General features: G+C 37.8%; 1 protein-coding gene across 1 annotated transcript in view; it reads left to right on the forward strand.

Moving 5' to 3' along the window:
- LOC136677205 (V-set and transmembrane domain-containing protein 2B-like) overlaps nt 1-7916 on the forward strand; it is an 8321-nt gene extending 405 nt beyond the window's left edge. Inside the window, exons 2-5 of the mRNA XM_066654671.1 lie at nt 1596-1771; nt 3187-3216; nt 3316-3667; nt 6851-7916. Of these exons, the coding sequence (XP_066510768.1) occupies nt 1596-1771; nt 3187-3216; nt 3316-3667; nt 6851-6939 (647 nt within the window). The 3' untranslated portion in view covers nt 6940-7916. The remainder of the gene's footprint in view (nt 1-1595; nt 1772-3186; nt 3217-3315; nt 3668-6850) is intronic.
- The last annotated feature ends 4594 nt before the right edge of the window (nt 7917-12510 follow it).

The following is a 12510-nucleotide window of genomic DNA, read 5'->3' on the forward strand; positions in this document are numbered from 1 at the left end:
GTGTGTATGTGTGTGTGTGTGTGTGAGAGAGAGAGAGAGAGAGAGAGAGAGAAAGAGAGAGAGATAGAAAGAGACTGTGTGCACGTTTGTTAGTTTCTTACCTCAGACAGAGTGTGTGTGTGTGTGCGTGTGTGTGTTTGTGTGTCTTTGTGTGTTTCTTACCTGTGTGTTTGTTTCTAACATGTGTGTGTGTTTTTCTAAGGTTTGTGTGTTTGTGTTGCTATCCTGTGCTTGTTTCTTACTTGTGTGTTTGTCCCAAACGTGTGTGTGTGTGTGTGTGTGTGTGTGTGCTTTTAATCTGTGTGTATGTGTGTGTGTGTGTGTGTTTTGTGTCTGTATATATGTGTGTGTATTTCTAACCTCTGTGTATGTGTTTGTGTGTGTGTATCTGTGTTAAACCTGTTTGTGTGTGCATTTGTTTGTGTTTGTGTCTGTGCTCAACCTGTTTGTGTGTGGGTGGATGTGTGTGTGCTAAACCTGTGTGTGTGTATGTGCATGTGTGTGTGTGTGTTACCCTGTGTTTGTGTATTGTGTGCATTTCATACCTGTGTGTGTTTGTAACGTGTTTCTAATATGTGTGTTTTTGTGTGTGTGTGTGTTTTCAAATGTTTCTAACGTTTCTAGTGTTTGTGTTGCTATCCTCTGTTTGTTTGCTACTTGTGTGAGTGTCCCAAATGTGTGTGCATGTGTGTGTATGTTTGTGTGTTGTGTGTGTTTCTTACTTGTGTGTGTGTGTGTGTGTGTGTGTGTGTCTGTGTGTGCTCTTCTAATCTGTGTTTGAGTGTGTGTGTGCATGTTTGTGTGTGCGCATATTTGTGTGTGTGTATGTTTGTGTGGTTTGCGTGTTTGTGTGTGCATATTTGTGTGTTTGTGTGTGTGTGTATGTTTGTGTGTGTTACCCTGTGTTTGTGTATTGTGTGCATTTCATACCTGTGTGTGTTTGTAACGTGTTTCTAATGTGTGTGTTTTTGTGTGTGTGTGTGTGTGTGTTTTCAAATGTTTCTAACGTTTTTAGTGTTTGTGTTGCTATCCTCTGTTTGTTTGCTTGTTTGCTACTTGTGTGAGTGTCCCAAATGTGTGTGCATGTGTGTGTATGTTCGTGTTTGTGTGTGTTTCTTACTTGTGTGTTTGTGTGTGTGCATGTATGTGTGTGTGTTTCTAACATGTGTGTTTCTAATGTTTGTGTGTGTGTGTTTGTGTTACTATCCTCTGTGTTTTTGCTTGATGCTTATGTGTGTGTGTGTGTGTGTCTGTGTGTGCTCTTCTAATCTGTGTTTGAGTGTGTGTGTGCATGTTTGTGTGTGCGCATATTTGTGTGTGTGTATGTTTGTGTGGTTTGCGTGTTTGTGTGTGCATATTTGTGTGTTTGTGTGTGTGTGTATGTGTGTGTGTGTGTGTATGTTTGTGTGGTTTGCGTGTTTGTGTGTGCATATTTGTGTGTGTGTGTGTGTGTGTGTTTGTTTCTTGCTTCTGTATATGTGCCTGCTAAACCTGTGTGTGTGAATGTGTTTCAAATGTGTGTGTATGTGTTTCTAAACTATGTTAGTATTTCTAAACTCTGTGTGTGTGTGTGTGTGTGTGTGTGTGTGTTTTAGCTGCATTTACGGAGGTTCCAGTGGACGTGAGTGTGGGGGAAGGGGAGGATGTGGAGATGCCGTGTGCGTTCAGAGCCTTTGGCACGGCCCCTTTCTCCCTTGAGATTCAGTGGTGGTTCCTCAGAGAACCGGCAGAACTACAGCAACTCAGCACTCAACCCAACAACAGAGCAAAGGTATCACACACACACACACACACACACACACACACATAATGATAATGATAGAAATTCAGTCAGTGTATCCAACAATTTATGAAGAATGTTACTCATTTACAAAATAAAAGGATTTGATGTGTTTATTCTTTACCTCACATGAGGTCATCAGCATATTCTGGACCTTCTTAAACTGAATACATACCCCAGGCAGCACTGCACATGGTGAAGACCCCCACACAGTTTTAGGAACACTTTAAGAGTTTAAATAAACTGTTTATTGCAACATCAATGAATGTACAATTTGCAGGGAACACCAAACAAATCCTAACTCTAAATCCATAACACTAATCCCTAACCTTAACACCAACATATTTCAGGGTTTATGTTCATGGTAAATCACACAATGGTGGTGTGTGTGGAGGTGTGAAGATGGGGTGTGTGGAGGTAGGAAGGTGGTGTGTGGGGAGGTGTGAAAGTGTTGTGTATAGAGGTGTGTAGAGATGTGATGCTGGTGTTTGTGAAGGTGGTGTGTGTGAAGTTGGTGTTTATGGAGGTGTAATGGTGAGATGTGTGGAGGTGTGAAGTTGCTGTGTATGGAGGTGTGATGCTGGTGTTTGTGTAGGTGGTGTGTGTAGAGGTGTGAAGATGGTGTATGTAAAAAAGAGGAGGTGGTTTAATGATGAGGTGGTGTTATGAGGAGATGGTGTAATGAGGGCCTTGATTTATAAGGAGGTGGTGTTATAAGAAGTTGGTGTAATGAGGAGGTGTCAGGAGAAGGTGGTTTAATGAGGAGGTGGTGTTAGGAGGAGGTGGTGTTATAAGGGGCGGTGTAATAAGAAGATGGTGTAAAGTGGTGGTGGTGTTTTAAGGAGGTGGTGTAAAGACAAAGTGTGTTAGAATGAGGAGGTGGTGTTATAAGGAAGATGTATAATGAGGAGGTAATTATATAAGGAAGTGGTGTCAGGAGGAAGTTGTGTTAGGAGGAGGTGGTGTAATGGGGAGGTGCTGTTATAAGGAGGTGGTGTAAGGAGGTGGTGTTATAAGGAGGGGGTGTAATAAGGAGGTGTTGTAAAGTGGTGGTGGTGTTATAAGGAAGTGATGTCAGGAGGAGGTGGTGTTCTAAGGAGGTGGTGGAATGAGGAGGAAGTGTTGTGTGTTAGAATAAGGAGGTGGTGTAATGAGGAGGGCATGTTAGGAGGACGTGGTGGAATGAGGAGGTGGTCATTTAAATGAAAATCCCAGTTCTCTTGCAGCACACAGTTGATTCGGAGTTGAATGCTTTTTTCTCTTGGACTGGGAGGAGGTGGGGTGGTGGTTGGAAATGGGGGGGATTTTTAGCTGCTGTGAGACTTTGCTGCCACCATCAGGTGTCTAGAATATAAACACTGAACATACAAAAAACATATTACTCACACTATTCTTCTCTGTTGTAGGTGGTCCCGAGGGATGCCACCAAAATAAGCGTACGTTTTTAAACCCTTAATTCATTCCTTTAATTATTTACAGCAGAACTGAATTGCTCTAAATGGCTGTAAGGCTCCTGGTTTGTGTGTTTTCCTCAGACGGTGAGAGTTCAGGGCAACGCTATTTCACACAAGCTGAGTCTGTCCAATGTCCACAAAGAGGATGAGGGCGTGTACGAGTGCCGTGTTTCGGATTTGTTCTCTGATGAAACTCAGGATAATAAAGTCCAGGCCACGCTGCGGATCACTCCGAGGCATGGGATGCTGGCTGAGGAAGCAGTGAGTCACATCCAGAACCGCTGGAGTCTCCGGAACAGCAACACATCCCTGGGCCGGACCACTACAGAGACCCTTGCCCTGCAGACAACCACCCCCACCACCACCGCCATCACCAAGTCCTCTGCCACGCCACGGCCTGGGAACGCAGCCATCAGACAGCAGCACGGGGCCGGTGAGTCAAAGAACAACACTGCCCTCTAGTGACCAACACAACAAAAAGGGGGCCACATCCATTATAGAACTTGTTTGTAATGTATTGAGAGGAAAGTTGTCCCTGACATTTGCCAAGTGCTGTATATGGGTACAATAATCTACACATGGTTGGGGTTAGGGTTAACACAAACTCTAACTCTTTTTCACAATTGCGTTTTAGCAGTGGTTTAAAGTTTCCACCCTGTCTGAGTATAAAAGTTTTTCTCTACCCCATCTGAGTATAACACTGTTTTGCAATATGTGGGAGTTTTTGCAAATTTTGGGCTTTTTCCATTCAGGGTTTATATGCGCATTTTCATAATTCACCAAAAACCTGTGAGAGAAATCATGAGAGACAGAGAGAGAGAAAAAATGTTTTAGTAGAAGGTTATGAATTATGAAATAAGATCATAGTTGAAGACACTGGAGGACTGTGATGGGTTGAAAGTCACTGGTTCAAATACTGTGGTATGACAGCATTGAGCAGATGATCGTGGTGGGACATGATAATAATTGGAATATTGTATGGTTCAACTACTGGATGGTTATAACTGGTTGGTTGTGGTTGGATGATTGTAAATGGGTGGTTGATATTGGATGGATCTGACTGGATGTCTGTGACAGGATAGTTGTGAATGGCTCAAATTGACCAGATGGTTGTAAGTGATTGGTTGGTTGTACAAATTAATATAAATTAATATAGGAGAAATTAAAGAAATTAATTAAGGAGTCTTGTAAATCATGGAAATTCAACCTATGTTTAATGTTTAAGGAAGAAAAGTAGAGTAAACATTGTGTGGTTAAATCTCTGTTTGCTAGCTATTAACTTTATTTCAGTGTCTGAAGACTCCACTTCCAAAGGAGTGTATTGAATAAATTTACTGGCTAAAGTCTGCTGGAGCTTGATTCATTGACTGATCTTCATGTCTAAATCAACTGATTCATTAAATTTGTTCATGTGAACCTGAAGCCAAAGAAGTGAAAAGTAAGCTCTTAGTGTGATTGTTGGACACTGGGTGTCCAATGTGATTATTTGATAATTTTGTGTCATTTTAAATGCCAAACAAGACGTCTCATACAGAAAGGATCTGGATCCTATACAGAGTTCCAAACTTGTTGCTCCACTCCACCTTAAACTGTAGCTGTTTTGGCACTCTTCTTCTTCTTCTTCTTCTTCCTTTGGCTGCTCCAATCAGGGGTCTCCACAGCGGATCAACCAATCCACATTATCGATTTGGCACAGTTTTACACTAGATGCCCTTTCTAAAGCTGTTGCCTCTATGATCCACCTAAAAGCGTGCTCACACAAAAAGTTCTGCCCTTCAAAATTCCACATAAATGATTTATATTCATAAATGATAACATGCCTTCTTTGCACTCTTGGAGCTATTTGAAATACACAAGTCTCTTATAATGTAAAAGGTAAAGGACTATGCTAATATTTATTCTCTGGTGGTACTTTAATTTTAAGAGTATCAGTTTTAGTGGTAACTGTAAATTCTGTACAAAAACAGAATATTTTAAGCAATATTGTTGCCTAATAATTTTCACTCTGACAAACTGTGAAAATAGTCAGCGGTATATTCAGTGATTTTTTTCCGTATTGTCATTCACAGCACGTGTGAAACATGGGGTGGGACAAAATTGGACATTCAAGGCCCCAATTTACAATATATATATATATATATGCAAGGTGTAGGTAACAGCAGCAAGAGCATGGGTAAGTGAGATAGACCACATACCTATATGTATGAAATTATATGGGCTCTGATACAGTACAACTATTTGGAATCTAATAGTCTTACTTAGTCAGGGAAGAAACTGGTCCCCAGTTTGGTTGTCTTACACTTGATGCTCTGCAGCCTCCTGCATGAAGGGAGCAGGCGAAAAAGTATGTATACTGAATTAGTGGGTTCCTTTATGATGCAGGTAATAACTACAGGTGAAGTTAGTCAGTGCATGTGAGAAAGATGGGCAAAAAGTTTCGGAGATTCTCCTGCACAAAATGCATTGGCTCCATCCTCACTCCTAAAGCATGCATTTCATTTCCTGCTGCGATAGCGCGTCTGACACAGAAAATCTCCCGCTGGGGGCTGTATGTGTGAAGGAAAACTGGACCTGACCTCTCCTGACCTGATATTTCTGAGTTTCTCCAGAAATTCTCTGGAGCTCCTGTGTGAAAGAGGCATTATAGTCTTTAACCCTTTATAATAAATGTTGTTAATACATAGGAAAACTCTAATCCATTCAGCTAGTTTCTACATTAGAAGAACACAACAGACTGCTCATCTTAATAAACAGGTGTGTGATTGTTGCATTCACACTGTTTTTGAAAAAATATTTCAGAGTGGGTGAGCCATGGCCCAATGATTATAGGAGAGGACTTAATACTCAAAGGTTGTTGGTACAATTCCCATGACAGGCAGGAAAATTAGGGGCTTTGAGAGTGAAGGAACAGCATTGTCTTGCTGTCTTGTCTAGTGGCAGAGATGGGTTAAATGTGGAAGACACGTTTCATTGTACAATGAAAAATAATTGCACATTATTATTATTATAAAGGGAGGCAAGGTGGCACAGCAGGTAGTTTTACAGTCACACAGCTCCAGGGACTTAGAGGTTGTGGGTTCCAGTTCTGCTCTGGGGGACTATCTGTGATAAGTTTGGTGTGTTCTCCCTCTGTCCACTGGGTGTCCTCTGTCTGCTCTGGTTTCCTCCCACAGTCAAAAAAAAAAAACACACGTTGGTAGGAGGATTGGTGACTCAAAAGTGTCCATATGTGTGAGTGTGTTACCCTGTGAAGGACTTTAACTCCTTATTACACTACACTGCATTGTAATAAAATACACTAGTGTGTTATTTTTGCTGTTTAAACACCAACATTGTATGATCCTAAACACACAAATTTTCATGCACACTGGGGTTGTTTAAATCAAATGATTGGAACACCTGAATTCAATGATTTGAGTTGATGAGTGAATACATCTTGCAATATAGTGTACTTTTTTTCCCAAATATTTATTAAAGACATTATTATAAACTTAAAACGTGGAGAAATAAAAGGCTGACAAAACCCAATCAATGATGTCTCAGTACTAGTGAATTTGGTTGTGTCCTGTAAATTTGATTTAAAATAAATATTATTTTCTCTGTTTTTGTTGTTTAGGTTCTGGTGCAATGACAACCCCTGAACCCCTCCTCTACATTAATCTGCTGATCCTGCATAAGCTCTTCCCCTTCCTGTTCACCCAGTGAAAGACGTCAGCTAAACAAACAGACATTTCCACTTTATTTACCAAACAGCAACAGGAAAATCCTAAATAAAGGAATAAATAAATCAAGCATTACACCAATTCAACTCATCACAGGCACACATAGAATGTGTGTAAATCTGTTAATGAATGGACATGTCTCATGAAAAACTCACAAAGGCATCTCAGAACTGGAGAACATTTCAGAAAAGCATGAAAATATAACTGAAATGACTCTGTGTCCTAATCACATCAAATGATGCATTTGGAGTTATTTTATTTGGTTTCACAAGTAAAGTGTTAAACACAGAGTATTTTAAATTTATTTTTATGAACTCTATATCCAGAAAAGTTGGTTCACTGTGAGTAATGTCATTAGAAAAAGCATGCAATGGTGTGGAAAACAGCTTGATCATATATTTAATTGAAACATTACAAAGACAATAGATGTTTAAACAGAGAAATTAGATAGGTTTGAGGTTTTGAAATAGATGCAATCAACATGAACAAAAGAATGGTTAAATTGTGTAATGCCACAAAATGTAAATGAGGTTAATTGGAAATAGTTTATTAACATGACATGTTTCAAAAGTGTTTTAGAGATGTTGAGACTTTCAGAAGTAAAGATAGGGAGGTTTTCACCACTCTGAGAAAATATATTCTTGAACTATTGCACAATTTGCTTGCTCAGACTTTCACAAATTAAAATGGTAAAGAACCTGGTGATTTCATCTTCTACACTACATTATAATGTGTGTGTGTGTGGGTATGGAGCAATCTCTATAGGCAAAAGAAAAGGCCCAATACCAGCATTGGCTGAATAAGGTGGAACTGATTTAAAGACATGCATCTATCTTTAGTCAAAATCACTGCATGGGCTCACAAACACTTCCTAAAACCACTCTCTGATATCACAGTTAATCACTCCCCCCCCAAAGATGTAAGTTAAAACTCACTAATGCAAAGAAATAACCAGATATAAACAGGATCCTGAAATGCTGCTGCCTTCTCTGGGGCAGAGCCCTTTTAGGATAATAATAATAATAATAATAATAATAATAATAATACATTATATTTATTTAGTGCTTTTCAAGTATTCAAACTTGCTTACAGTTTCCAGAATAAACAGAAAAGGCAGGCATGATGGACTGAGGGAAAGTGGAAATGTGTCCTGTGTCTGACAAATCAAAATCTGAAATTATTTTTTTGGAAATCATGAATGTTTCTTCCTCTGGGCTAAAGATGAGCAGAAATATTTTATTTGTTGTAAGCACTAAATTCAAATGCCAGCATCTGTGATTGTGTGTGTGGGTGTGTGTGTGTGTGTGGGGGGGGTGTGTCTAAAGAAAAAATATTTTAAAGATTGTCAAAGCGAAAGCTTTTTATACAAGTAATTCTGGAGCATTTCTATTGGTCCATCCATGAAATTTAATGTGAAGGATAACTGCTGTGTTCAAATGAGGTAGTAAATTTAAAATGAACAAAAATAGAAATACATGTTTTTCTGTGGAAAGCATCAGTAAACATGTTATATTCTGTATGAATTACAACAGCACAGCTCCTTAATAAAAGAGTCCAGACTTGTCAGCCACTGAAATGTGTATTATGAAGCTAAATTCACTGTAACGGTGACCCCAAGTTGTTGAGCAGCAAGCAAGTATTAGAAAATCGTTCACTTTCAAAATAATAGTGATTTGTCTCCTCAATTCAAAAACACTCACAGTGTGTTGTTAATGAAGCAGTGAAGAAAACAGTGGTAAACACAATTTTGTACCATCATTTATAAAATGAACTGTTGGTATGAAATTTAAAATTGGAAAATTCATTTCATTCATTGTATATAACCCTATACAGTTCAAGAGCAGGAATGGAGGGGGCTAAAATGGGTAATTATTAAAAAAAAAAGAAATTCTGTTTCAACTTTTAAAATATTGTCTTTGTACTCTTTTCAATTAAATACACTGTCTAAACTATTTGAACATCATTGCCCTTAGTTTTTATTGCATTTATTAAAGTGTTTCTACATTTCTGGAAATGGGGTGGGGTGTGTATATTTTGCATGAACTGATCTGATGATCAGTGAAGTGTTTCTCTCTCTCTCTCTCTGTATATATATATATATATATATATATATATATGTGTGTGTGTGTGTGTGTGTGAGAGAGAGAGAGAGAATGAGAGAATGTGAGTGTGTTTATGTATGAAACATATTTTATTTCTATTTTTAGTTCTATTGCAGGTTTTTTTTCAGTGTACACAAATACAACCATATATTTTGAAAGCACATGTTCCACAGTTGTTGTTTGTCACCTTTACAAATGCTTATTTTTTATTAAAGTTGGTGAATTTAAAACATCCATTTCTACCAAGTGAAGGAAATGCTACAAACACAAGAAATAAAGGCTGTCTTTTTTTTAACATTTGTCATGTTTTCTTTTTAATATCAGAAACTTTATTATATTCTATGATATTATTAAATTTCCTTATTCCAAAAAATATATTTTTGTTCCTTGGGTTCATCAAGGTTGATGGATCGCTTGTGTTTGATTAGAACCATTTGTTTATAATAATGTTTTTGTTTTACTCTTTGTGAAAAGAAAAACTGAAATTACTGCAATGTATAAAATTCAGAAGCCATCAGACCTACAATTTATTTTCATTTTCAAATACTTAAACACTAAACCATAATCCTTAGAACTTTTACCTGATACACTAACATTTAAGCCTGAACCTAAACCTAATCCACCCTAATTCTCATTCATAAACCTAAACCTTAGTTTAGGTTAAATCTTAATCAAAGTACTTAGTCTCATGCCCTAACCTGTAACCTTACACCCTATCTTTATTGTAACTCATAATTATAACCATTACTCTATCTATAACCATATCCCTGCAATACAAGAATTTGTTGTCATTTTAAATCTAATTATAATAATTATCCATCCATACACTGCTACTAAATAAATGTTTATCATCTATTCATTGTCTGTAACAGCTTATCGATTCAGGGTAGCGGGGTGTTGGGAGCCTACCTGGAATCACTGGGTGCAAGGTGAAAACACACACGGGAGGGTGCACCAGTCCTTCACAGGGCAACACAAACTCACACATTCTAAATAAATGTTAAATTATTATTTCCCATTGTACCATGTAAAACAAAAGAGGTCTTCTGCATTTAACCCATCTGTAGCAGTGAACACACATACACACACTAGTGCACTACGGACTGTGAACACACATACAGAGCAGTAGGCAGCCATCTCCAGCACCATGGGAGCAGTTGTGCCTTGCTCAAGGGCAGCTCAGTTGTGGATTGGGGGATGAGGACCGTGCTGTCTCTTTACTCCATTCACCTCCAATTTTCCTGTCAGCTGTAGGTATTGGTCCAATGACTTTTCAGCCCTAAGCCCACTTCTCTAAACATTAGGCCATGGCTGTCCACAAATATTTTTAAATTATTTTTTTTTTTTCAATTTTTTTTTCATATAAAACATAATCCACTCACATTTAGAAGGAAAATAAAATAAATAAACAGGAGTTTCTAAACTAAAAAGCACAAAATAAAATTTAACAAATAACAGGGGTTTAAGGCCCCATGCAATGTTCCACCCAGCCCCCATCATATGCATAGCACTCACAATCCTGCCTCTGAAAAGAGTCAATATCCAGCTCTATTCTCACCTCAGATCAGACTTGATCCACACCTGCCAAAGCTCAGCTCTGCAAATGTGGGGCTGGAAAGACATATATTGAGAAAAGGAAAAGAGAGAGGCTGAGCGACAGATAAAGATAGATATGCTACATTCTTTCATTACCTTTAATTAATTTATCTTCACATATTCACAACATTAAAACAATCTCTGCTGACAAGATTGCATTCTGGGATTTTGTAGCTCTGCCACAGTTACAGCACCAAAGCCAGATTAATTCAAGAACAGAAGGAATTCTGGGACTCTAATATGTGTATGATGTTACATAGTGTATTACACAGTACTTTGGCAGAAGACTGAGATTACAGTTAAATTTGGAGCATGGTGCATGGTGTGAAGGCCTATTTGTGTCACAGCAAAGTAATTTTCAAATATGTATTTCTCTACTGATTTATTTCAGTACATAGGAAAAAAGCTTAAACTATAACTTTGAGCAGATGAAAATTACATTATTATTGGGAGATAATTTGTGTATTATTTGGTAAGTTATCAGTTGATTATCATGTGATTATGATCTGATATTGACATCATAAAATAACAGTTAACATCACAAGATTTAATCTATGTTTATTACTGATTTTTTTTTCTGTTTATATCTGTCATGTTTAAACCTTAATTTTGTTTTCCTCTTAGTCTTTGAGACCATAAAGGGTGAGGTATCTTTAAAAAGCTTTATTATCTTGATCTAACAGGCAAACAATTTTGGAGCTTCTGTGATGGGCAATTTAGAAAACAAAAGATTAACAAAGAGCTTCAATGAATAAATAAATGGATGAGTGATGGCTTCAAGGTTTGTTTCTGCTGACACTTGCTCTGGTTGACCAGTTGAGTGAGAACAGGGTTAAAGAGGCATTTCTAACACAATCAAACATAAATGCAGCACTGAGCACTTCCCTAATACTTCCCTAATACCTTCAGTCCACCTGAAAAAGGAGAAGAGCAAGTAAAGCAGCAAGAAATAAAGTGATGGAGTGATTAAGGGTGAAATAAAGTGGAAGTGTGAGTGCAGTTTAATCCATTTATGTTAAAACCCTCTGAGATTCAGTGCAAGACTCAAAACAATTACCTTCACCATCAGAGCATCAAGTTTAATCACAAAGTTATTGTCTCAGCAGCTCAAGGTAAACAAAGCATCCATAAACACCTTTTCAGGCAAAACTCAGAACACAAACACACCAGTATAAACAGACAAAACACCTCATCCAATACACAAATCACTCCAGTTTCTACAGACAGAACACAACATACACAGACAACAGTCTATCATACACAGACAAATCATACCAACCAATACACACAAATCACTCAAGCATAAACAGACAGAACACACCAACATACACAGACAAAAACAGACAAAACTCTAACATACACAAACACTGTAACAAGCACAAAAACCCACACCAAACAATTCAGACAAATCATTCAAATAAGCACAGACAAAAACACTCCAAAATACAGACAAAACACAAAAAGTAACCCAAAGCACAAACACATCCACAAACAAAATACTCCAACATACAAATACAAAACACACTCACTGAGTCAGAACTAAACACCAACAAACACAGACAAAACACACAAACATAGACAAAGTACACCAACAGCAGTCAGATAATCATCAACTTTATTTACTCAGGAAGAGATAATCAAAGCTCTACAAGCTAAGCAAATGTGGTTTATGTCCCATCTCTGAAAACATATGGTTTGACTCTCATGATAATGTATTATGGCTCATTCACAGTCACATGACAAGAAATCAAATCATCAAATCAAATTTATTTATATAGCACTTTTCACAACTGATGTTGTCACAAAGCAGCTTCACAGAATTCCAGTAAGACAAAGATTTGACATGAAATGTAAAA

The sequence above is a fragment of the Hoplias malabaricus genome, chromosome X2, assembly GCF_029633855.1.
Source record: "Hoplias malabaricus isolate fHopMal1 chromosome X2, fHopMal1.hap1, whole genome shotgun sequence".
Lineage (NCBI taxonomy): Eukaryota > Metazoa > Chordata > Actinopteri > Characiformes > Erythrinidae > Hoplias > Hoplias malabaricus.